The sequence below is a fragment of the Brassica napus genome, chromosome A10, assembly GCF_020379485.1.
Source record: "Brassica napus cultivar Da-Ae chromosome A10, Da-Ae, whole genome shotgun sequence".
Taxonomy (NCBI): domain Eukaryota; kingdom Viridiplantae; phylum Streptophyta; class Magnoliopsida; order Brassicales; family Brassicaceae; genus Brassica; species Brassica napus.
Window position 1 is genome coordinate 19,268,654 of NC_063443.1, and position 19,650 is coordinate 19,288,303.

A 19,650-nucleotide genomic window follows, 5' to 3' on the forward strand; every position below is an offset into this window, starting at 1 on the left:
TTCTTTCTTTCCTTTATTCTAATACATAGTTAACAAATGGATAATTTGAAAAGATTTTTGCTTCTGTTTAGGTCACCGTTCAACAATAAATCTTATATTTTTGTGTATCTTATAATGTATATGATTAATCATTACATATTATGTAAATATTACTATACAATTGCTTTTGTTGTTTTTGATTGTTTTTTTCTCGACCGCTTTTGATTGATTTCATCATTGCATTTTTGTAGTTATGCAAGGAAATACCAATTAGTTTTAAGACACAAAAACATCAAATTATCATTTAACATTACCGAACACGAACAGGGATAGGATGATCAAAACTTCAGAAAAAACAAGAACAAATATGCAAAAAAAAAAGAAAATAGGATATCGAAAAATTCTCCTTCGGACCGAAACTATAACCGATCCTAAACCCCCCAGAAAAACACGAAGTCCTCCTTATGTTCTAAGTAATTAAGTAATAGTTTTAACATAATCTATATAACCTATCACAGTTTTATTATTAATCCTATAGTTGTTATTAATCCTGAAACCCAATCTTCTCCCAAATCGCGTTCCTCAACAGCCTTAGATCTCTCCCCTTGGCCGTTCCACCAATCCCTTCGTGCACCGTGAACGAAGATCCTCTCCGCCGCGCTAAATATTCGTGCGGCGGAATCATCCGTCTTCCTCCCGTCGTGTCACCGTCGTTGATCTCTTCATCGTCCTCGTCGTCTTCGTCGCTGTCGTAGTCTGGTATCACAACATGGCTCCTATACTCACTCTTCAGGATCTTCGACCAATCGGGGATGTTAACCGGAACCGAACCGGTCTTTGCCGTTTTCCGGTTGTCGAAACCGGAAGAATCTGCGACTTTCGCCGGTTTTCTCCTCAGTCGCGAGATTGATATCGATCTCTTGGCTTCAAATGAACTCGGCTTCTGATGATCGCCTAAATTGTGAATATCAGATTCGTCGAATTCAAACACATTCTTGTCGTTTTCGGACATAACTGGTTCTGGTTTTGGATATGTGCTTTTAGGCTTGGCAAAAAAATGCTTCATTGACGCCATTGATGATGGAAAAGAGAGCTATTCTGGGTTTTGTGATCAGCTTGTCGCCGACGACTCTTTGGTGGGTTTTGTTAAATGAAGGAGTTGAGATCATTTTATAGAGAGATGTGGTGAAGAAGATAAGCCCATTGGTTATGTGAGTTACGACTTATTACAAGTAAACGACAAAGAAAAGTGTTCAGGTGTGGCCAGTCTCACGTTCTTATCGTGAGCTCTTTACCTCCTGATTCTCACATTCTCGTCCATTGTTTCTCTTTTTATTATAAAAGTATAAAAACTTAGTAAGAATATGTGATCTAAATTATTAATTTAATAGAATTATACGTTTTCATTTAATTTCATTTATCATCTAATTTAAAAAAAATCACCATCAAACTTATTGCTGTTTAATGCATTCATAAAACATGATATTGAGAATTAAATGCTGTTAGATATGAAGTTTGTTGATATACAGTTAATTAGTTAACAATCTTCTAAATTTCTATTTAAATTAAAGTGCTGCTGATATTTATTTTATGTAAATTTAATTTAAAGTCCTTTTTTAAGATTTGATTTCCACTAATGTTTATAGCTTAAACCTTGGCTTGAAAAAGATATTTGCCTATTTATACCGAACCAAACCTAGTCTATCTAATTTGTTGATATACAGTTAAATTAATTAATAATCTGCTGAAATTCTATTTAAATTAAAGTGCTGCTGATATGTATTTTATGTAAATTTATTTTAAAAGTCATTTTTAATATTTGATTTCCACTAATATTTTTAGCTTAACCTTTGCTTGAAAAAAGATAATTGTTTAATTATACCGAACCAAACCTAATCTATCTAAACCATTGATTGAACCATTTAACCGGTTATCTACAAAGGGGGAAAATCTATTAGTCCTTCCTTCTTCCTCGTTCCGCTCCGGCTTCACATTGTCGCCGACGCAAAGCAAGCTTCTCCGATCTTCGATCTTCCTCATCCGCCAAAAGGTTTGTGTCGATGTAAACCTTACTTGCTGTATTTCAATTTTTAACTTCACTCTTTAGATTAGGGATCGCCAATGTTATGGAGTGATGATTATATGATCGGTTGTAGGAGAATGGCTACAGCTACGTATCCGCCGCCTCCTCCGTATTACAGACTCTACAAGGATTACTCTGAAAGCCCTAGCTCTGTTCCTGAACCTCCGTCTCCGATTGAAGGAAGCTACGTTTGTTTCGGTGGCAATTATACTGTGAGATTCTCTCCCTTCGCATTTCCTCTTATCAAAGTTTCAAACTTTATGAGTTTCAGTTTATAATTTTTTTTTTTTTTGCAGACGGAGGATGTTCTTCCAAGCTTGGAAGAGCAAGGAGTTCCACAGCTTTATCCCAATGATTCAATTGTTGGTATGTCACGTACTTGTATATTGCAAATGCTTTTAAGCTTCTTGTCTCTTTGTTTTTGTTGATTAGATTCCATTGATCTTGTGTAGATTACGAGAAGGAACTCCGGTCTTTAAATAGAGAACTCCAGCTACATATATTGGAGCTTGCTGATGTTCTCGTTGAAAGGCCTTCTCAATATGCAAAGAGAATTGGTGAAATATCCTCAGTCTTCAAGAACTTGCATCACCTTCTCAATTCCCTGAGACCTCACCAGGTAAGAGGATCTTGTTGCAGCATGTTTTCATCGGTTTTTGGTGTTTAATTGTTTTTTTTTTATCATCTCTTTATGTTCAGGCGAGAGCAACGCTTATTCACGTTATGGAGCTTCAAATTCAACAGCGGAAGCAAGCTGTGGAGGACATTAAGAGGTTTATGATACTTTTTAAGTTTTCTGTATTAATGTTATCAAAGATCAGTCTATTAACTAAGTAGTCTTTAAAACTTCTTTGTGTCAACACAATTAATTGGTGATAGTGTTGATTTGGTTGTGTGCAGGAGGAGAGAAGAAGTACAGCGACTTCTAAAGGATGCGTTCATCACTTTAGATGGACAATAGAGTGACCCATTTCATGTAAAACTTATTTCTCTGATTGCTACCTTCCAAGCTTATTTGACCAAGACTTGGGTAGATACAGTGTACATGGAATGTATTATACCAGAACTAACCGCTTCTTTTCTTCTTGAGAAAAGTAAACCGGTTATATAATACGCCCAGAATGAACCGGAGTTAGATATGAATTGATTGGTGTGTTGGTGAAAAAAGACTCAAGTGGGATTGTCCGCAGGGGAACATAACCCAAACTCCGTGTTTTTTCATTTTGTCAACAGACGTGTCAAAAGCTGAATGACACGTCCTATTATCTTCACCTCTTATTCAGTAAAATAAACACGTCGGATTACTTCACGTGGACTATAATAGGGACATGACTTGTCACTCGATAGTTCTATTAAAATACTACCATTATTAGTAATTTTGGGATTCATTTGTTTCCACTATTATTTATTATTTGTTCTTGTCAAAGATAAAACAAGAACGAATTTCAAAACCAAAAATAGTAAATAAATAAAATTGTTGTTTCTGAGAGAAGAGAACCAAAAACGATTGGACATCACATAATCCCATTTTTGTTTTGTCTGAATTTCTCACATCATCCCAATTTTATTATCATAATAAAATGCTATTATATATTTACAAATGTCTTAAAAGTGGACGCATGCAATGTGAGAGGTCATAATTTATGATTATTTTTTTAAGAGTTGAACATAAAAATATTAATATGTATCTTAATTTCAAACCCGTAATTCTTTTTTTTTGTTATCTGTTAAATTATATTAAAAACATGAAGTTTTACCCAAGCCAACAAAACACACTTTCCTTCTGGAGTTGAAATCTTTTAAGAGCCAGACAGATAAAAGCACTACAAAGATAAAACAAATTAGAATACTAAAACAGTTGATTCTTGAACAATTGATTTTTCACTATATATTATTTCACTTTGATTAACGTTTTCTTTATTCTACCTTTAGCTCGAGTTTGTGCTCAATTTGATTGATATGACTCTTTAAATTATACCATTTACAATGCATTTTTTTATGGAGGATAACAAAGAAGACCTGGGCCAATAATAGGTGAGATGTCGCTTGTCAGCAAACGCTGGCCCACTGGACATCATCTCATTTTGAAACGATCTTTCAGATGTCAATATCTTGACGCGTCACCCAGGTCCCTCAATTCCATTATTTAATTTTTATAATGTAAACCTACAGTATGGACAAAAGATGCCAGATTTTTACAACGCGCACGTACATTGTATGCTTATCAGTTATCATCTTTTCCACTACTACTTCTAATTACTAGTACGTTATGAAAATGAAAATGCAATATCCAACTAACAAGATAATAATATAAAACATATATAATTGGTAAATATGCTGGACAATTTTCTGATAATAGCAAAACACTTTGGGATCGCGAATAAATATTCTTGCCAAGATCGTGTTCAGTATGAATTTTAACTGTAGTTTAAATATAAATATGTAGTTGTAAAGACTTTCGTTGCCAATGCAGTACATATATGGTAGCTAAAAGTCTTTGACAAAAAAAAGACCAATGCAGTATACATATGGTAGTAGACTAAAAAAGGTAGTAGACTGGTATAGCTGTGAAATTGTTGGATATCATCCACATCTCCATGATTTTCTGCGAACGAAGAAACTACAATTGGTACTATATTAGCTAGTTTAATGTATTTTCGAGTCATATATGTATACTGTTGAAATAACGTGAACAGTAGCGTGGCCAAGAAATTATTGGCCGATAAGACCTCTCCATAATTAGAGCTTTAGATAACTTGTAGCAAAACCGAAGTACCAATGGAAAAAACAAATAAAAATAATGTTAGCTAAGTCAATAATTGAGCTTCTTAATTATTAAACACATATTTGGCGGTATATACTTTATAACTATATACCTGATCTATAATTTCCTACGTTATTTTAAAAAGGCAGCCAGCCATATTATCATTATCTTATTTGTTTTTACATATTTTTCTACTTTTAGGATTTTATTGCTGCTTTTTGCCCAAACCAAATAATTCTTGGAAAATGTCATATATTTGTCAAGTGACCTGCTGCTTGTTGCACCTTTGTATCTGCTATATTTAAGAACTCGACTCATAGACCAAATGATTGATCACTGATTCATTTTACATTTAAATCAATTTTCAACTAAACTGATGAACCCAAAAAGAGAGGAACAGAAACACATAGAATATCGAAATGTCTAGTGACAACTTGGCACCTACCTATTCAGTTATTATATAAATGTTATGCAACCTATATTATAATGTTATATCTATTTACAAGGTACACACAAAATCAAGAAAATATTCTACATGTCAAGGAACAAAAGCAAAAGGACTGATATCAATCTTTCACCTATCCTTATCTTATCCAATCTTTTCAGGTCATTGACTAATTGTCCAATTAATCTAAATATTAAAAAATTACGCATCCAATATTTATATATTTTATATACATTGCTAATATAACTTTAGTTACATAAAATTTGATTAACTTTCCAAGTGGCATAAACGATTTAAGCCAATATTTAAAGAAGATGGTTTGTTGACAAAAAAGAAGCTTATGGTTTACATCATCACTAAAATTGTATAATTTATTTCTATTTTTCCGGAGTATTCGTCTTAATTTCGAGATTTTTTTTTATCAAATTGTTATGCGTATGTTGTACGTCTCAGTAATTGTTATTGCTTTGGAAAAATATGTGAGAAAAATACGAATACAAGACGAATCTCTACTCTTAAAAATGTAAATGTACGCACATTATCTGAGGAATTTTTGAATTAGCGCCGAGAATAACCCACTTTGCCTAGAGTGATTAAAATGCATCTCTGGACTATGGGCCTCATTTAATTCTCATAATACTAAGCATTTCATCTCATGGGTTTCTAATATCATGAACCCACATGAATAAAAGTATAAACGAGCCCTTGATACTCTAGTGTGTGCCTAAACAATTGTCTGCACTGCTTGAAACGCTTAATCATAGTTAAAGCTGAAATAGTGATTAGAAAAACGACATACGACGCATAAGCATGGGTTGATATAACTGCACAAAAGCGACATACGACGCAGAAATAAATATCTTAACACTTGAAAGAAAAGTGTAGGAACGTAAAGATACACGCGTGTCTCTCATGCACTACCAAAAACTCATGCAAGACAAAAAAAAAACTAGAGGTTCTAGAATATTCTTGTTTGTTTCATCGTTTTGTAATTTATAGCAAACAAGACCAAGTCGTCAACAAACAACGTCGTTCACTATGGATCGTCCATTTGTCTAGCTTTCAAATCAACCAATCATGGCTCTTTCTCTATTTATATCATTCAACAATAACACTTCTTCAACCTAAAACGTAGTATTTTGAATTTAATTCTGCAGCTTCAAATCTAACTCTCGATCGAATGTGTTTCTTTGATAATTCGGCGCGATCAAAATTTGACGGTGGTGAAGATGGATGTGGCTTGGTGGATGGAAGCGGCTCCTCCGCAGATAATTTTCCCTGAGAAGCCATCAACTTGTCCGATTCTAGAGACCATTTTAGAAGAACGAGAGACCGAAGAAGACGATGATGAACATGAAAAGGAAGACGTCTAATGATCATTTGATCGACATTTCGTCTTGATTATAGATAGACCCGACCTTTGGTTGTATTTTTCTATGAATGTATAAGACGAGATTTTGTATATTTATAAATCATATCATAAATCTTATGATAATTATATAATAGTCCTTTTGGGGTAAAATACCTCAAGATAATAGTTCTTTGTGTGTGTGTTTTAGAACTCTTATGACTCGTAGTAATTAGATGATCACTTCAAATATACCCACCCATACAAAATGTTTAGTTCGAGCTAATAGTTATTTTACGCGTCACTCCTCCTCTTGTTCTAATCAGAAGCGAGGCAATCTCGATATGAGATATACATTTTTTTTTATGATCCGCATATCCGAACTAGAAGTCCTACCTAATCACCTGAACCAACTCATCAGTGACATGCAAGCTCCGGTACGTGTAGATATCTACGCCGTCTTACTACACATATGGATAAATCTAATTGTTAAATTTCGAACCAATGACACTAACACAATTTTTCGAACCCACTGTACACATTTCTGCACGTGACTTTTTGTATCTTGTTCTTTTACCCCCTTGCATGTTTTTTTCCTCATTCTTGGTTGTATTCTTGTTGAAACTCCTTTTGCTTTAAAAAGTTATCAACAATCTTTTATGGAAGTGACTGGAAGAGGCTTATTTCTACAGTCTTCTTTTAAAACAATCATGTTTTTTTTAATTGAATCTAAAGGCAAAACATTATAAAATGAAATATAAAATATTGCTTCTAAAAATTAATTTCTCTAGAGTTTTTATTCAATGCTTTATAAGAATCTACAACAAAAGAAATCAAAAGCCATAACTAAAAATCTAAACATAAATATTAAAAAGCAAAAAAAAAAATAAAGCCACAACTTCAACCAATCAAACCCTATATAATCATAATCCAAGATTTAAAATCTTATTCTATCTAAAATTCTTAAGAAAATATTTTGCTGTATAAAGTGGGAGGATATTTTTATAATCAAAACATTACAAAATTAGAATATCAAAGAAATATAAAGGAAAACTCTGACTTTTGACTGATACGTAATCCCGCCAAATTCAAGCTTTAAACAAATGTTTTCGACCAAACCTAGCTACCAAATGCTTTAAACTCTGAGTTTTGACTGATATTTTTTTTATCATATGTTTGATTAATAAATTTCTCTAGAGAATAAAAGGTTAGTCCGGGTTAGTCCAAATTAATTATAAGATTGCCACATAAGCAATGTAGAAACCTAAGGTATTGACGACTTATCAAGATTAAAATGTAATTAATACAAAATAGAAGATTACATTTTTCGAATGATCCTTAGATAATGTACAGTAGAAAATTTTATAAATTAATATTTAATAAATTGATATTTGATAAATTAATAAATACTATAAATTAATAAATTTTCTAGTCTCAAATTGGACCAATTCATAATATGACACAAATCAATAAAATAATAAGATAATATTTTTTAGTAACTTTTACGTAAATATATGGTCTCATTAAAATTATAAATTAATAATTTATATGTATATACATTTTAATAAGTATTAACCAACCATTATATTGTTTATCTTTATATTTCTTAACACTTAATATATTTTGATGAGATTTAATAATATTATATCTAAAACCGTATTTAAATTCTATGAGACATATTTCATATACACTAAATAACATAATAAAACTAATATAAGTGCCAAATTTCAAAAATATAATTAATGTATATAGACTAAAATAAAATATTTTTCTTATTTTATAAAAATATATTTTAAATAGAAAAATCTAAAAAAATGAAACTTTTTGTAAGTTAATAACTCTATAAATTAATAAAATACCAAAGTCCCAACATTATTAACTAGGGGTGGGCACTTTACCCGATATCCGAAGTGGCACCCGAACCCGATCCGAAAAACCCGAACCGAAATCCGAACCGAAGTAGCAAAATACCCGAACGGGTATTGAATAAGGAGAGATTGGATACCCGAACCCGAACGGATAATACCCGAACCCGAATGGATATCCGAAGATAACCGAACATATGTATAATTAACCATATATTTCTAGTTTATATCTCTCATTTTATATAAAATATTTATATTGATACTACACATACTTTAAGTTCATATGATATACATACAATTACGGAAAAATGATTTGTTAATCACTTAAAATGCATGTCAAGTTTTTTATTTCAAAAATTAACAAAAACTTACATAAAAAAAAACTAAATTAATGCCTTTTTAGTTTTAAAATGTTATGTCCAAATCTATTAACCATTCAATCTATTAAAAATAGAAAATTAGTTAACTAAAAGTTATATTTTTAAATACAACAAACTTGAGAAATGAAAATTTTAATTTTTTTTTTCAAAATCTAAATATCCGAACCCGATCCGAATTAACCGAATCCGAACTAAAAATACCCGAACCCGACCCGAAGTACAGAAATACCCGAACGGGTTCTAGACCTCTATACCGAAATACCCGAAAATCCGAAATACCCGACCCGAACCCGAACGGGTACCCGAACGCCCACCCCTATTATTAACTTATAGAACTTTACTGTGTATAGGATTAAAAGAAAAATTAATATCAATTTTATTTATCTATATATATTAGAAGAAAAATAAATTAAAATATCCACTTAAACTATAAAATATTATTATGGTTTGGGTAACTTGCCCTCTAGGCCGTACCAGTGTAAGATATGTATCTAAAATTCTTTAGAAAAGATTTTGTTGTATGAGTGGTGAGATACTTTCTATAATCAAATTCTTACAAATTTAGAAGAGTTATTCTTGGGTTCACCCCATAGGATGAACTTATAGGTTCACAAACAATATGATTTCATTATTTTAAACTCGATATCTTTTGGAAAAAGAAATAAAATATTGTCAAGTTATATTATATTTTTAAAATGAAAAGATAAAAAAAAAATAGTAGCTACAGAAAAAAGAAGTTAAAAAATAGCTACAGAAAAAAGAAGTTAAAAAATATTTTTAACATCGTCATCAAAACACTAAACCCTAAACCCTAAAATCTTAAACTCTAAACCCTTGGATAAACCCTAATTCCTTGGATAAATCATAAAATCTAAATCAAAAACACTAAACACTAAAACACTAAACTCTAAATCCTAAATCCTAGTCTGTCACGGGAGGAACCTAGCTTCTTCAGCAAAACTGGAGGAAGTGTTTAGTGTTTAGTGTTTTTGATTTAGAGTTTGAGATTTATCTAAGGGTTTATAGTTTATCCAAAAGTTTAGGATTTAGTATTTAGGGTTTAGAGATTAGGATTTAGGGTTTAGTGTTTTACTGACGACGTTAATTTTTTTTTTTTGTAATTACTACTATTTTTTTATTTTCTATTTTTATTCTTTTAAAAACATAATATAATTTGACAATATCTCATTTTTTTTAAAAGATATCAAAAATAAAATAACACAATCATATTGGTTGGTAAACTTTAGGAGGTGAACCCAAAAATAAGTCAATTAAGAATACCAAAGAAAAAACAGACTTTGACTATGACTGATATGTAGTCCTGACTTTGACTATGACTTTACACAAATGTTTTCCACCAACCACCTAACACAATTAATATAAAAGGCGAACTTGGTTTTCATCACAGAAAGACACACTACTTTTTGAGTCTTACATCACTCAGTCATGGGGAATATCGTCGGCTACTTCAGCATAGGATGGAGAAGAAATGTTCCTCCAACGACGGAAACATCTACTGTTCAACCACGATCACATTCACAGAGTGTAGTTAATCAATCTGTATCCGCAGCCTCGAAGTCGAAACCTTCTTCGTCCAGAACTATGGTAGAGCCGCCTCGAAACGGAGCAAGGTGAGATTAAGTCAAGTGTGATGAAGTAGTTGCTATTGGTGAATGTGACCAGTTATAAGTTGTAGGACATTTAATAATATCCAAACTTTATGACATGTAATGTAATATTATGCAACTTTGTGATCATACTCTTACTTTTATTTTATACAATCCTTCTTCAATATATATGTGTCCTCTCTTGTGCATTACTTCTTATTTTTAGTAGACATAAAACAGCGAAGAAGATAAGACAAAGGTAAAGGTTACATTCATCATCTTAGGCTGCTTAAACACCAATATTGAAAACTAACTTTGACATGTTACGAGTTGACCACCTACTAGCAAAAATAATAAAATACATGGCTGTAAATAAAGATATATACATTATCGTACGACATACTGACAAAAAATATTAAAAATCAATACTATTAAAACAGAAGAACTATGTATGACACACTGAAATAGTGATTAGAAAATCGACACACGACGCATAAGCTTGGGGTGATGTAAACTGCACAAAAGCGACATACGACGCAGAAATAAATATCTAAACATTTGAAAGAAAAGTGTAGGAACGTAAAGATACACGCGTGTCTCTCATGCAGTACCAAAAACTCATGCAAGACAAAAAAAAACTAGAGGTTCTAGAATATTCTTGTTGGTTTCATCGTTTTGTATGTAATTTATAGCAAACAAGACCAAGTCGTCAACAAACAACATCGTTCACTATGGATCGTCCATTTTTCCAGCTTTCAAATCAACCAATCATTCTCTCTTGCGCTATATATGTCCTTGAACCAGAACACTTCTTCAACCTAAAAAGTAGTATTTTGAATTAATCTGCAGCTTCAAATCTATCTCTCGAATATGTGTTTCTTTGATATTCAGCGCCATCGAAATTTGACGGTGGTGAAGATGGATGTGGCATGGTGGATGGAAGCGGCTCCTCCGCAGATAATTTTTCCGGAGAAGCCATCAACTTGTCCGGTTCTTGAGACCATTTTAGAAGAACGAGAGACCGAAAAAGACGATCATGAACATGTTAAAGACGACGTTTAATGACCATTTGATCGACCATTCGTCTTGATCATAGATAGACCTTTTGTTGTATTCTTCTATAAATGTATAAGACGAGATTTTGTATATTTACAAATTATATCATAAAATCTTATGATAATTAATAGTTATTTTTTGGGGGTAAAATATCTCATGATATTAGTTATTTGTATTTTTTTTAAGAACTCTTATGACTTGTAGTTAGACGATCACTTCAAATATCACCCATACAATATGTAGTGTTCGTGCTAATAGTTATCTTAGCGTCACTCAGCCTCTTGTTTTAATCATATCCCAACCAGAAGGCACTAGTCCCCGTGGAAATTGATTTACCGGCGCCATTTATTTTACGTGAAAGTTATGTACCCATGCCGCCTTACCACGCAGAAAGATAACTATAAATGGTAGGTTCCGAATTGGGGCGTTTACCACATTTCCGAACCCACCGTAAATATTTTCCCATATGACTTTTTTTATCTTCTTTTTTTTTAACCACTTGCATGTTTTATTTCTCATTCTTGGTTTGTATTCTAGTTCAAAAACTCTTTTTGCATTGAAAATTATCAATGATCTTATATAATCATAATCCAAGATTTATCTAAAATTCGTAAGGAAATATTTTGCTGTAAAAGAAAGGGGTGGGCTGCTTTCAAAACGTTAATATCAAAGAAAAAAAAAAGGAAAACATTGACTTTTGACTGATACTAATCCCGCCAAAATTCAAGCTTTAAACAAATGTTTTCCACCAAACCTACCACACAACACAAACTGATATAAAAAGGCCAACTTCGATTTCATCGCAGAAAGACACACACCACTTTCTGAGAACCTGAGAGATCGAGATCATGGAGAATATCTTCTGCTGCTGTGGTGGAAAAAGGCGGAGGAGCAATGTTCCTCCGGAGGCGACGGAAACAACTCCTCCTCAACCACATCCACCCAAGATTCCAGTTAATCAATCTGTATCCTCAGCCGCGACGTCGTATTATCCGCAGGGAACTATGTCGAAGCCGTACGATCATCCGATGCCGCCGCCTCGTGATGTCGTGGACGAGAACCCCGTCACGATTCGCAACGACACTAATCTGATGAAGGAGACTCTGAGCCTCGAACCGGACCCGGTTAACCCGGGTCGTCTTCTCGTTGCATTCACGTTTGATGCACTCGTCTCCGGAAGGTTTAAACTCTTTACCACTTTCGTTGCGTTTTTTAAAAAAAAAAAGTTTTTATTTTTTTTGGTCGTAAAGTTTGAGTCTTTATTGAATCTTAGTTAACCCTTTTGTTTGTCTTGGGGGAGAACACAGGATCACAGTCGTTTTCTTTGCAAAAGAAGTCCCAGAGTTCCAGCTCACAGCAACAAAGGCAGACACTTTGCAGCCAATCACATTTGATTTTGAGAAAGGACTTGATCAGAAGTTCATACAACCATCTGGAACCGGTGTGGACTTATCGGCGTTTGAAGATTCAGAGCTATTCAAGGAGGCAGAAACAGATATTTTCCCGCTGGCAATTAATCTGGAGGCAGCTCCAGAAGGAGGAAAGTCATCTAGATGCATGCAGATTACGCAAGTGACTTATGTGAAGGAGGACGGTGAGATTAAGCCAAGTGTGATCAAGCAGTTCATATCGGTGAATGGGACCAGGTATGAGTTGCAGGATATTTATGGGATTGGGGACGCTGTTGATGAGAATGCAAGAAAGGAATGCGTTATCTGCTTGTCAGAACCACGCGATGTGCTGGTTCTTCCTTGCAGACACATGGTATGTAATAAAGTTTATACTACTGAAGTTCTTTTTTGTGTTGTGGAGTTTTGAATTGGTTTATGTGTGTGTAACAGTGTATGTGTGTCGGATGCGCTAAGGAGCTAAGGTTTCAGACAAATTTGTGTCCGGTTTGCAGACAACCTGTAGAGAGGCTTTTGAAGATTCCGCTAAAATATTAAAAGCAGTGGAAGAAATGGAGATGGAGATGAACAAAATTATTTAAGCAATCAACTTGTGTTTTGTAATAATTATGCAACATTATGATCATATATCTTTATATTCATCAGATCCTTTCATATTTTTTTGGTACTATGCTCATAAATCCCATTTGTGTTTTACTAATTTATAGGTCTAGTTCGGTTCGGTTTCTTTCAAATTTGGTTAGAATTGAACTATAACTAATTCTGAAATCGCTCCAAAATACTTCTAAGAAACTTTAAAAATTAACAAAAATACTCAAAGATATAAATTATTCAAAAATGTAATTAAAGCTAATTAAACTACCTAAACTAACTAAAAGATATTCGAAATAACGAACATGAAAATACCAAGCTCTTAAATCCCATTCGATATTTTTGTATAACGGTTTGGGTATGAGACATATTTTATATACACTAAATAATATAATAAAACTAATATAAATGTTAAATTTGAAAAACGATTGTTAATGTATATAGACTAAAATCAAGTATTTTTCTTATTTTATAAAAATATATTTTAAATAGAAAAATCTAAAAAATAAAACTTTTTGTAAATTAATAACTCTATAAATTAATAAAATACCAAAGTCCCAACATTATTAATTTATAGAGTTTTTACTGTCTTTAGGAATAAAAAAAAATTAATATCAATTTTATTTATCTATATATATTAGAAGAAAAATAAATTAAAATATCCACTTAAACCATAAAATATTATTATGGTTTGGGTAACTTGCCCTCTGGGTCGTACCAGTGTAAGATCGTATGTATCTAAATTTCTTAAAAAAAGATTTTGTTATATAAGTGGTGGGATACTTTCTATAACCAAATTATTACAAATTTAAAATATCAAAGAAAAAAACAGACTTTGACTTTGAATGATACGTAGTCCCGCCAAAGTCAAACTTTACACAAATGTTTTCCACCAACCACACAACACAATTAATATAAAAGCCGAACTTCGATTTCATCGCAGAAAGACACACCACTTTTTGAGTCTTACATCACTCAGTCATGGGGAATATCTTCAGCTACTTCACCACAGGATGGGGAAGCAATGTTCCTCCAGCGACGGAAACAACTACTGTTCAACCACGATCACATTCAGCGACAAAAACAACTACTGTTCAACCAAGATCACATTCACAGAGTGTAGTTAATCAGTCTATATCCTCAGCCTCGAGGTCGTATTATTCGGCCCATTCTTCCCCCAGAACAGAGTCGTATCGTGGCGGAGCAAGGTGAGATTAAGTCAAATGTGATGAAGCAGTTGCTATTGGTGAATGAGACCAGTTATAAGTTGTAGGACATTTAATAATATCCAAACTTTATGACATGTAATGTAATATTATGCAACTTTGTGATCAAACTCGTACTTTTATTTTATACAATCCTTCTTTGATATATATGTGTCTTCTCTTAAAGTGCATTGCTTCTTATTTTTTAGTAGACATAAAACAGCGAAGAAGATAAGACAAACGCAAAGGCTACATTCATCATATTCTCAGGTCGCTTAAACACCAATGCTCATAAATCCCATTTGTATTTTACTAATTTATAGGTCTAGTTCGATTCGGTTTCTTTCAAATTTGGTTAGAATTGAACTATACCTAATTCTGAAATCGCTCCAAAATACTTTTAAGAAACTTAAAAATTAACAAAAATACTCAAATATCTAATTATATAAAAAAATGTTGGAGTCTCTCCTGCTGAGGACACGTCACTAAGTCACACTCTGTGAAGTCGCCAGGTGTCCTTTACCATAATACTCTGCGTTTCATTTAATATTTTGTGGGCTATGCTATGAGGGCTTTTTGTTTTCTTTCCTGGGTCTTTCTTCGTAATTTAATTTAGTTAAAGTTCTAATAACAACCGGATAGATAGAGACTGATATCACTACAAGAATAATGCCTAATCTCCGACAGCCATAGTTTCTCCGTAATGAGTATCTCCTACTACATTCCGACAATCAAATTTTAGTTGGAGTTTGGGTCTCGGAAATCTTAGTTTCTCCGAAATTAGTCGGAACTCTGTATTGAAAATATACCCGAACATTCCGATGAACTTCAGGAATACAATCCCAATAATTTTCCAATTCTCCATATAAAAAAATTAACCATCAAAATCCTATATAAATAAAAAAAAGAAATAAAAATAAACTATATTTACTATTGGTCGGTGTAAATTGCAACGGTGGTGAGGGTTCCGGATGCTCTCTCTTCGACAGCGTAGGTGTAGGGTGGAGTGAGCGGAAACGGCGGGGGAGTAATTGCAGCGAGGGTTGTGGAAGTGCGGTGGTGGCGGTGCAAGGAGTTGCAAAGTTGGCGATGAGAGAAGTTGCGATTGTGACGGTGGCAGTGAAAAGGTTGCGGTAGTGACGGCAGTCGTGCAAAGAGTTGAGTGAGTGGTGGTGATGTTTTGAGCGATTCACAGATCTTACTTAGCTAAAAAAAACTACAGATCTGAAAGAGGCATAAAGAAAGAGAGAAGGGGAAGAACGAAAGAGAAAAAAGGAAAAAGAAAGAATAAATGAAGGATGCAAAATTAGGAAAGGAGGAGAAGAAAAGAAAAAACAATGACCTGCTCTTCGATTCGAAAAAGATCAGCTCTTTGCAGAGATATGTGGAAGAGAAGATAAGAGGATTTTTTGTTTTGAACACAAAAACAGGAAATCTATGTTATATTAAATAAAAATTTAGAAAATGTAAAAATGCATGCAATTGATATAAACCACACACGTGGATTAGAGAGTTAGATATTAAGATTAAAGTATTAGATATATAATTAACAGTATATTTAATAAATATATATCTATTGAAACACAAAAACAAATTCCAACTTCGACTTTCACGGATATTCATCGGTAAACAATTTACTTTATTACTGTCCATTCTCCGATGAATAATTCCGACAAAGTACCGAGAAACTTATATGTCGGTATAATCTGAGATATTCTGAAAACTTCAACGACAACTTTCCGAGAAACGTTTTTTGTCAGAAAAATCCTACAATTATCCTTATATATATCAGTTCAAAATTTTTTTTTTATCCTTATATATAAAGTAATGTTTATTCAATGGAGAGAATGCCACGTTGTAAGATCATTGAATTGGTTTCCTTGCTTCAAGTTCTATCAGGCTTGCTATTGAGTGAATTTTTTCCATGATTTTTTTTCAAAGCCTAAATTTTCTACTCTAGATTATATCTGACTTCATAAAAAAATTGGACTTGATGCCACTGAATATGCCAGTGAGATGCAATGGACTGCAGGGTATTTGGTAGTCAGTAATGTGAATATGCAAGAAGGTGCCCGCTGAGTTCTTAATATCTCAATCCATGCAATTTTGCATGAACCTTAAAATTTTAAGAAATCTCATAATGAATCGTACTTTAACGATTTTATTCCCGATACGAACCACTCACCACCCAATCGGGCAACCCAAAAAAGCCAACCCATTATACAAAGCATAATATGGTTAAACAATAGAAAACTCATCTCTGAAAACAACACAAATTGTAAGGCCATGGTTATTAGAATTTTCTTTTAAATAACATGGTTAACAGAAACAACTGTTGCAAACAAGCAAAATATATATTATCACATATAATCCTCCTCACCTAATTCTTTCTAAAAAACAAAAATCATTATCACACATCTTTTGCAAATGCAAATTAAAAACAAAAACCATAAACATATAAAAAATAATAATCTAGAACACAAATAAAATATATCCCGCCCGTAGGGCGGGCCGACCCTAGTATAAATTATTCAAAAATGTAATTAAAGCTATTTAAACTACCTAAACTAACTAAAAGATATTCGAAATAACGAACATGAAAATACCAAGCTCTTAAATCCCATTCAATATTTTTGTATAACGGTTTGGGTCTGGTCTTGGTTTTTCGGTTCGGGTTAAACTTTGAGTTTCAATTTGGGGTAAAACACCCATTCCTATTTGTATCTTTATTTTTTTAACCACTTTACATGTTTCCCTCATTTTTGGTTGTATTCTCGTTAAAACTCTTTTTGAATTGAAAATTATCACGATCTTTTATATAATTATAATCTAGGATTTAAGATCTTATCTTTATCTAACATTTAATTAAATATTTTGCTGTATAACTGGTGGGAGACTTTCTGTAATCAAACATTACAAAATTAGAATATCAAAGAAAAAAAGCTAGTTTTGACTTTGACTGATAAGTAGTCCCGCCAAAGTCAAACTTTACACAAATGTTTTCCACCAACCACGTAACACAATTAATATAAAAATATATTTTCAATAGAAAAATCTTAAAAATAACTTTTTTTTGTAAATTAATAACTCTATAAATTAATAAAATACCAAAGTCCCAATATTATTAATTTATAGAGATTTACTGTATATAGGATTAACAGAAAAATTAATATCAATTTTATTTATCTATATATATTAGAAGAAAAATAAATCAAAATATCCACTAAAACCATAAAAATACTATTATGGTTTGGGTAACTTGACTTCTGGGTCGTACCAGTGTTAGATCTTATGTATCTAAAATTCTCAAAAAAAGATTTTGTTTTATAAGTGGTGGGATACTTTCTATAATCAAATTATTACAAATTTAGAATATCAAAGAAAAAAACAGACTTTGACTATGACTGATACATAGTCCCGCCAAAGTCAAACTTTACACAAATGTTTTCCACCAACCACACAACAAAATTAGTATAAAATCCGAACTTCGATTTTATCGTAGATAGACACCACTTTTAGAGTCTTACATCACTTAGTCATGGGGAATATTTTCACCTGCTGCACTGGAGGAAAGGGAACAACCGAATCAACTAATGTTCAACCACAATCACATCCACAGAGTGTAGTTAATCTATCCTCAGCCTCGAAGTCGAACCATTCTTCGCTGACAAGTATAGCAGAGCGATACAATCGTGGCTGAGGAAGGTAAGAGATTAAGTCAAGTGTGATGAAGCAGTTGCTATTGGTGAATGACACCATACAAAAGTTGAAGGACATTTAATAATATCCAACTTTATGACATGTAATATTATGCAACTTTGTTATCATACTCTTTACTTTTATTTTATACAATCCTTCTTCAATATATATGTGTCCTCTCTTAAAGTGCACTGCTTCTTATTTTTTTTTGTTTTTCCAATATTGAAAACTAACTTACATGGCTGTAAATAAAGATATATACATACACCACAACACGTTGACAAAAAGTATTAAGAATCTATGCTTAAAAAGTAATAGTATATTTTCACCCCCAAAAAGTAATAGTATATAACTTAACGTGGACAAAAATTCAAACCCAAATCTAGGCCTTATAGTAAAGAGAAACGGTGGGGGCATTCACTGAACCGACGGATGTCAAGACGATACATGATTGAAGAGTTATCATCATTTTACCTCAAAAAGGGTCCGACAGATTCATCCTTTTTATTATTAAACTGTCTTGGCTCTGAGTTTAGTTTTGAACTAGGATGATGGATGGTGATCAAGATAACATTCGCCAAGTAGAAGAACATGATGATGGTTCCTGCCAAGATATTTCTCCTGCTGTAATGGTAGAGTTTTTTTAATTTTTTAGCTGAGCCCTTGAGGTCTTTTTTTAAAAGGTTTTAGGTGTGATCTTCTGCAAAGACTTTTAATGGTTTCTCCTTGATCGAATTTTTGTGAGGAACTGATACGAAAACTAAGTGAATAATCTTCTCTTCTTTTGTGTGTTTTGTAGAATAAACTTTCTGCTGAGATTACTGAAGAGATATCACCAAGCCAACATGAAAGATGGAGAGACCTTGTGTTTGATATACAGTTGAGACCACAAGAAAACGATTTCTTGAGAGCAAATGGATACTTTACTCCTCCACTCCCGTGTAGAAAAGGTTCAACTTCTCTCCCATGGCAAGTCCTAGAATCAGAAGACGCGTTGGATCCATCAGTCCTTCCTCGTCAAGAATAAGGACTAATCTGAAGAATGTCTTTAACTTCAAAAACCGGAACAACAATGCAGATATTGAGGAAGGCGTGGCTTTGGTGTATAACGGCAGAGATAAGTCTAATATTCCAAGAACATGGTCTCTCACTAATCTCTTTAACTCCTAGAAAATCCAAGAAGACAGAGTCTTTACCCGTTACCCCTTTAGCTCACTCA

The 19,650-nt window shown here is 32.9% G+C and overlaps 4 protein-coding genes and 1 pseudogene across 4 annotated transcripts; 4 read left to right on the top strand and 1 right to left on the bottom strand.

Annotated features, from left to right (window-relative positions):
- Nucleotides 1–253: 253 nt before the first annotated feature.
- LOC106372623 lies at nt 254–1,175 on the bottom strand. Its single transcript, XM_013812872.3, has one exon. The coding sequence runs from the start codon at nt 1,052–1,054 to the stop codon at nt 524–526; it is 531 nt and encodes a 176-aa protein (XP_013668326.2). The 5' UTR covers nt 1,055–1,175; the 3' UTR covers nt 254–523.
- A 521-nt stretch (nt 1,176–1,696) lies between these two features.
- On the top strand, nt 1,697–3,205 carry LOC106372624 (mediator of RNA polymerase II transcription subunit 7a). The gene is made up of 6 exons (XM_013812873.3): nt 1,697–2,029; nt 2,136–2,274; nt 2,359–2,428; nt 2,515–2,681; nt 2,762–2,835; nt 2,963–3,205. The coding sequence occupies exons 2-6, from the start codon at nt 2,140–2,142 to the stop codon at nt 3,021–3,023; spliced, it is 507 nt and encodes a 168-aa protein (XP_013668327.2). The 5' UTR covers nt 1,697–2,029; nt 2,136–2,139; the 3' UTR covers nt 3,024–3,205.
- Nucleotides 3,206–6,451: 3,246 nt separating this feature from the next.
- On the top strand, nt 6,452–6,812 carry LOC106370727 (annotated as a pseudogene).
- Nucleotides 6,813–11,146: 4,334 nt separating this feature from the next.
- Nucleotides 11,147–11,661, top strand: LOC111201353. Its single transcript, XM_022693073.2, has one exon. The coding sequence runs from the start codon at nt 11,342–11,344 to the stop codon at nt 11,531–11,533; it is 192 nt and encodes a 63-aa protein (XP_022548794.1). The 5' UTR covers nt 11,147–11,341; the 3' UTR covers nt 11,534–11,661.
- Nucleotides 11,662–12,309: 648 nt separating this feature from the next.
- Nucleotides 12,310–16,088, top strand: LOC106370726 (probable E3 ubiquitin-protein ligase LUL1). The gene is made up of 3 exons (XM_013810726.3): nt 12,310–12,707; nt 12,835–13,291; nt 13,369–16,088. Exons 1-3 carry the CDS (start codon nt 12,376–12,378, stop codon nt 13,471–13,473), a joined length of 894 nt encoding a protein of 297 aa, XP_013666180.2. The 5' UTR covers nt 12,310–12,375; the 3' UTR covers nt 13,474–16,088.
- Nucleotides 16,089–19,650: the final 3,562 nt, after the last annotated feature.

What these genes read in the sequence shown, in the direction of transcription:
- LOC106370726 (XM_013810726.3), top strand. Translation starts at nt 12,376, where the DNA reads ATGGAGAATATCTTCTGCTGCTGTGGTGGAAAAAGGCGGAGGAGCAAT. An exon ending in GATGCACTCGTCTCCGGAAG is followed by an intron (nt 12,708 to 12,834) that starts GTTTAAACTCTT and finishes GGGAGAACACAG; the next exon opens with GATCACAGTCGTTTTCTTTG. An exon ending in TTCTTCCTTGCAGACACATG is followed by an intron (nt 13,292 to 13,368) that starts GTATGTAATAAA and finishes TGTGTGTAACAG; the next exon opens with TGTATGTGTGTCGGATGCGC.
- LOC111201353 (XM_022693073.2), top strand. Translation starts at nt 11,342, where the DNA reads ATGTGTTTCTTTGATATTCAGCGCCATCGAAATTTGACGGTGGTGAAG.
- LOC106372624 (XM_013812873.3), top strand. Translation starts at nt 2,140, where the DNA reads ATGGCTACAGCTACGTATCCGCCGCCTCCTCCGTATTACAGACTCTAC. An exon ending in GTTTCGGTGGCAATTATACT is followed by an intron (nt 2,275 to 2,358) that starts GTGAGATTCTCT and finishes TTTTTTTTGCAG; the next exon opens with ACGGAGGATGTTCTTCCAAG. An exon ending in ATTCCCTGAGACCTCACCAG is followed by an intron (nt 2,682 to 2,761) that starts GTAAGAGGATCT and finishes CTTTATGTTCAG; the next exon opens with GCGAGAGCAACGCTTATTCA.
- LOC106372623 (XM_013812872.3), bottom strand. Translation starts at nt 1,054, where the DNA reads ATGGCGTCAATGAAGCATTTTTTTGCCAAGCCTAAAAGCACATATCCA.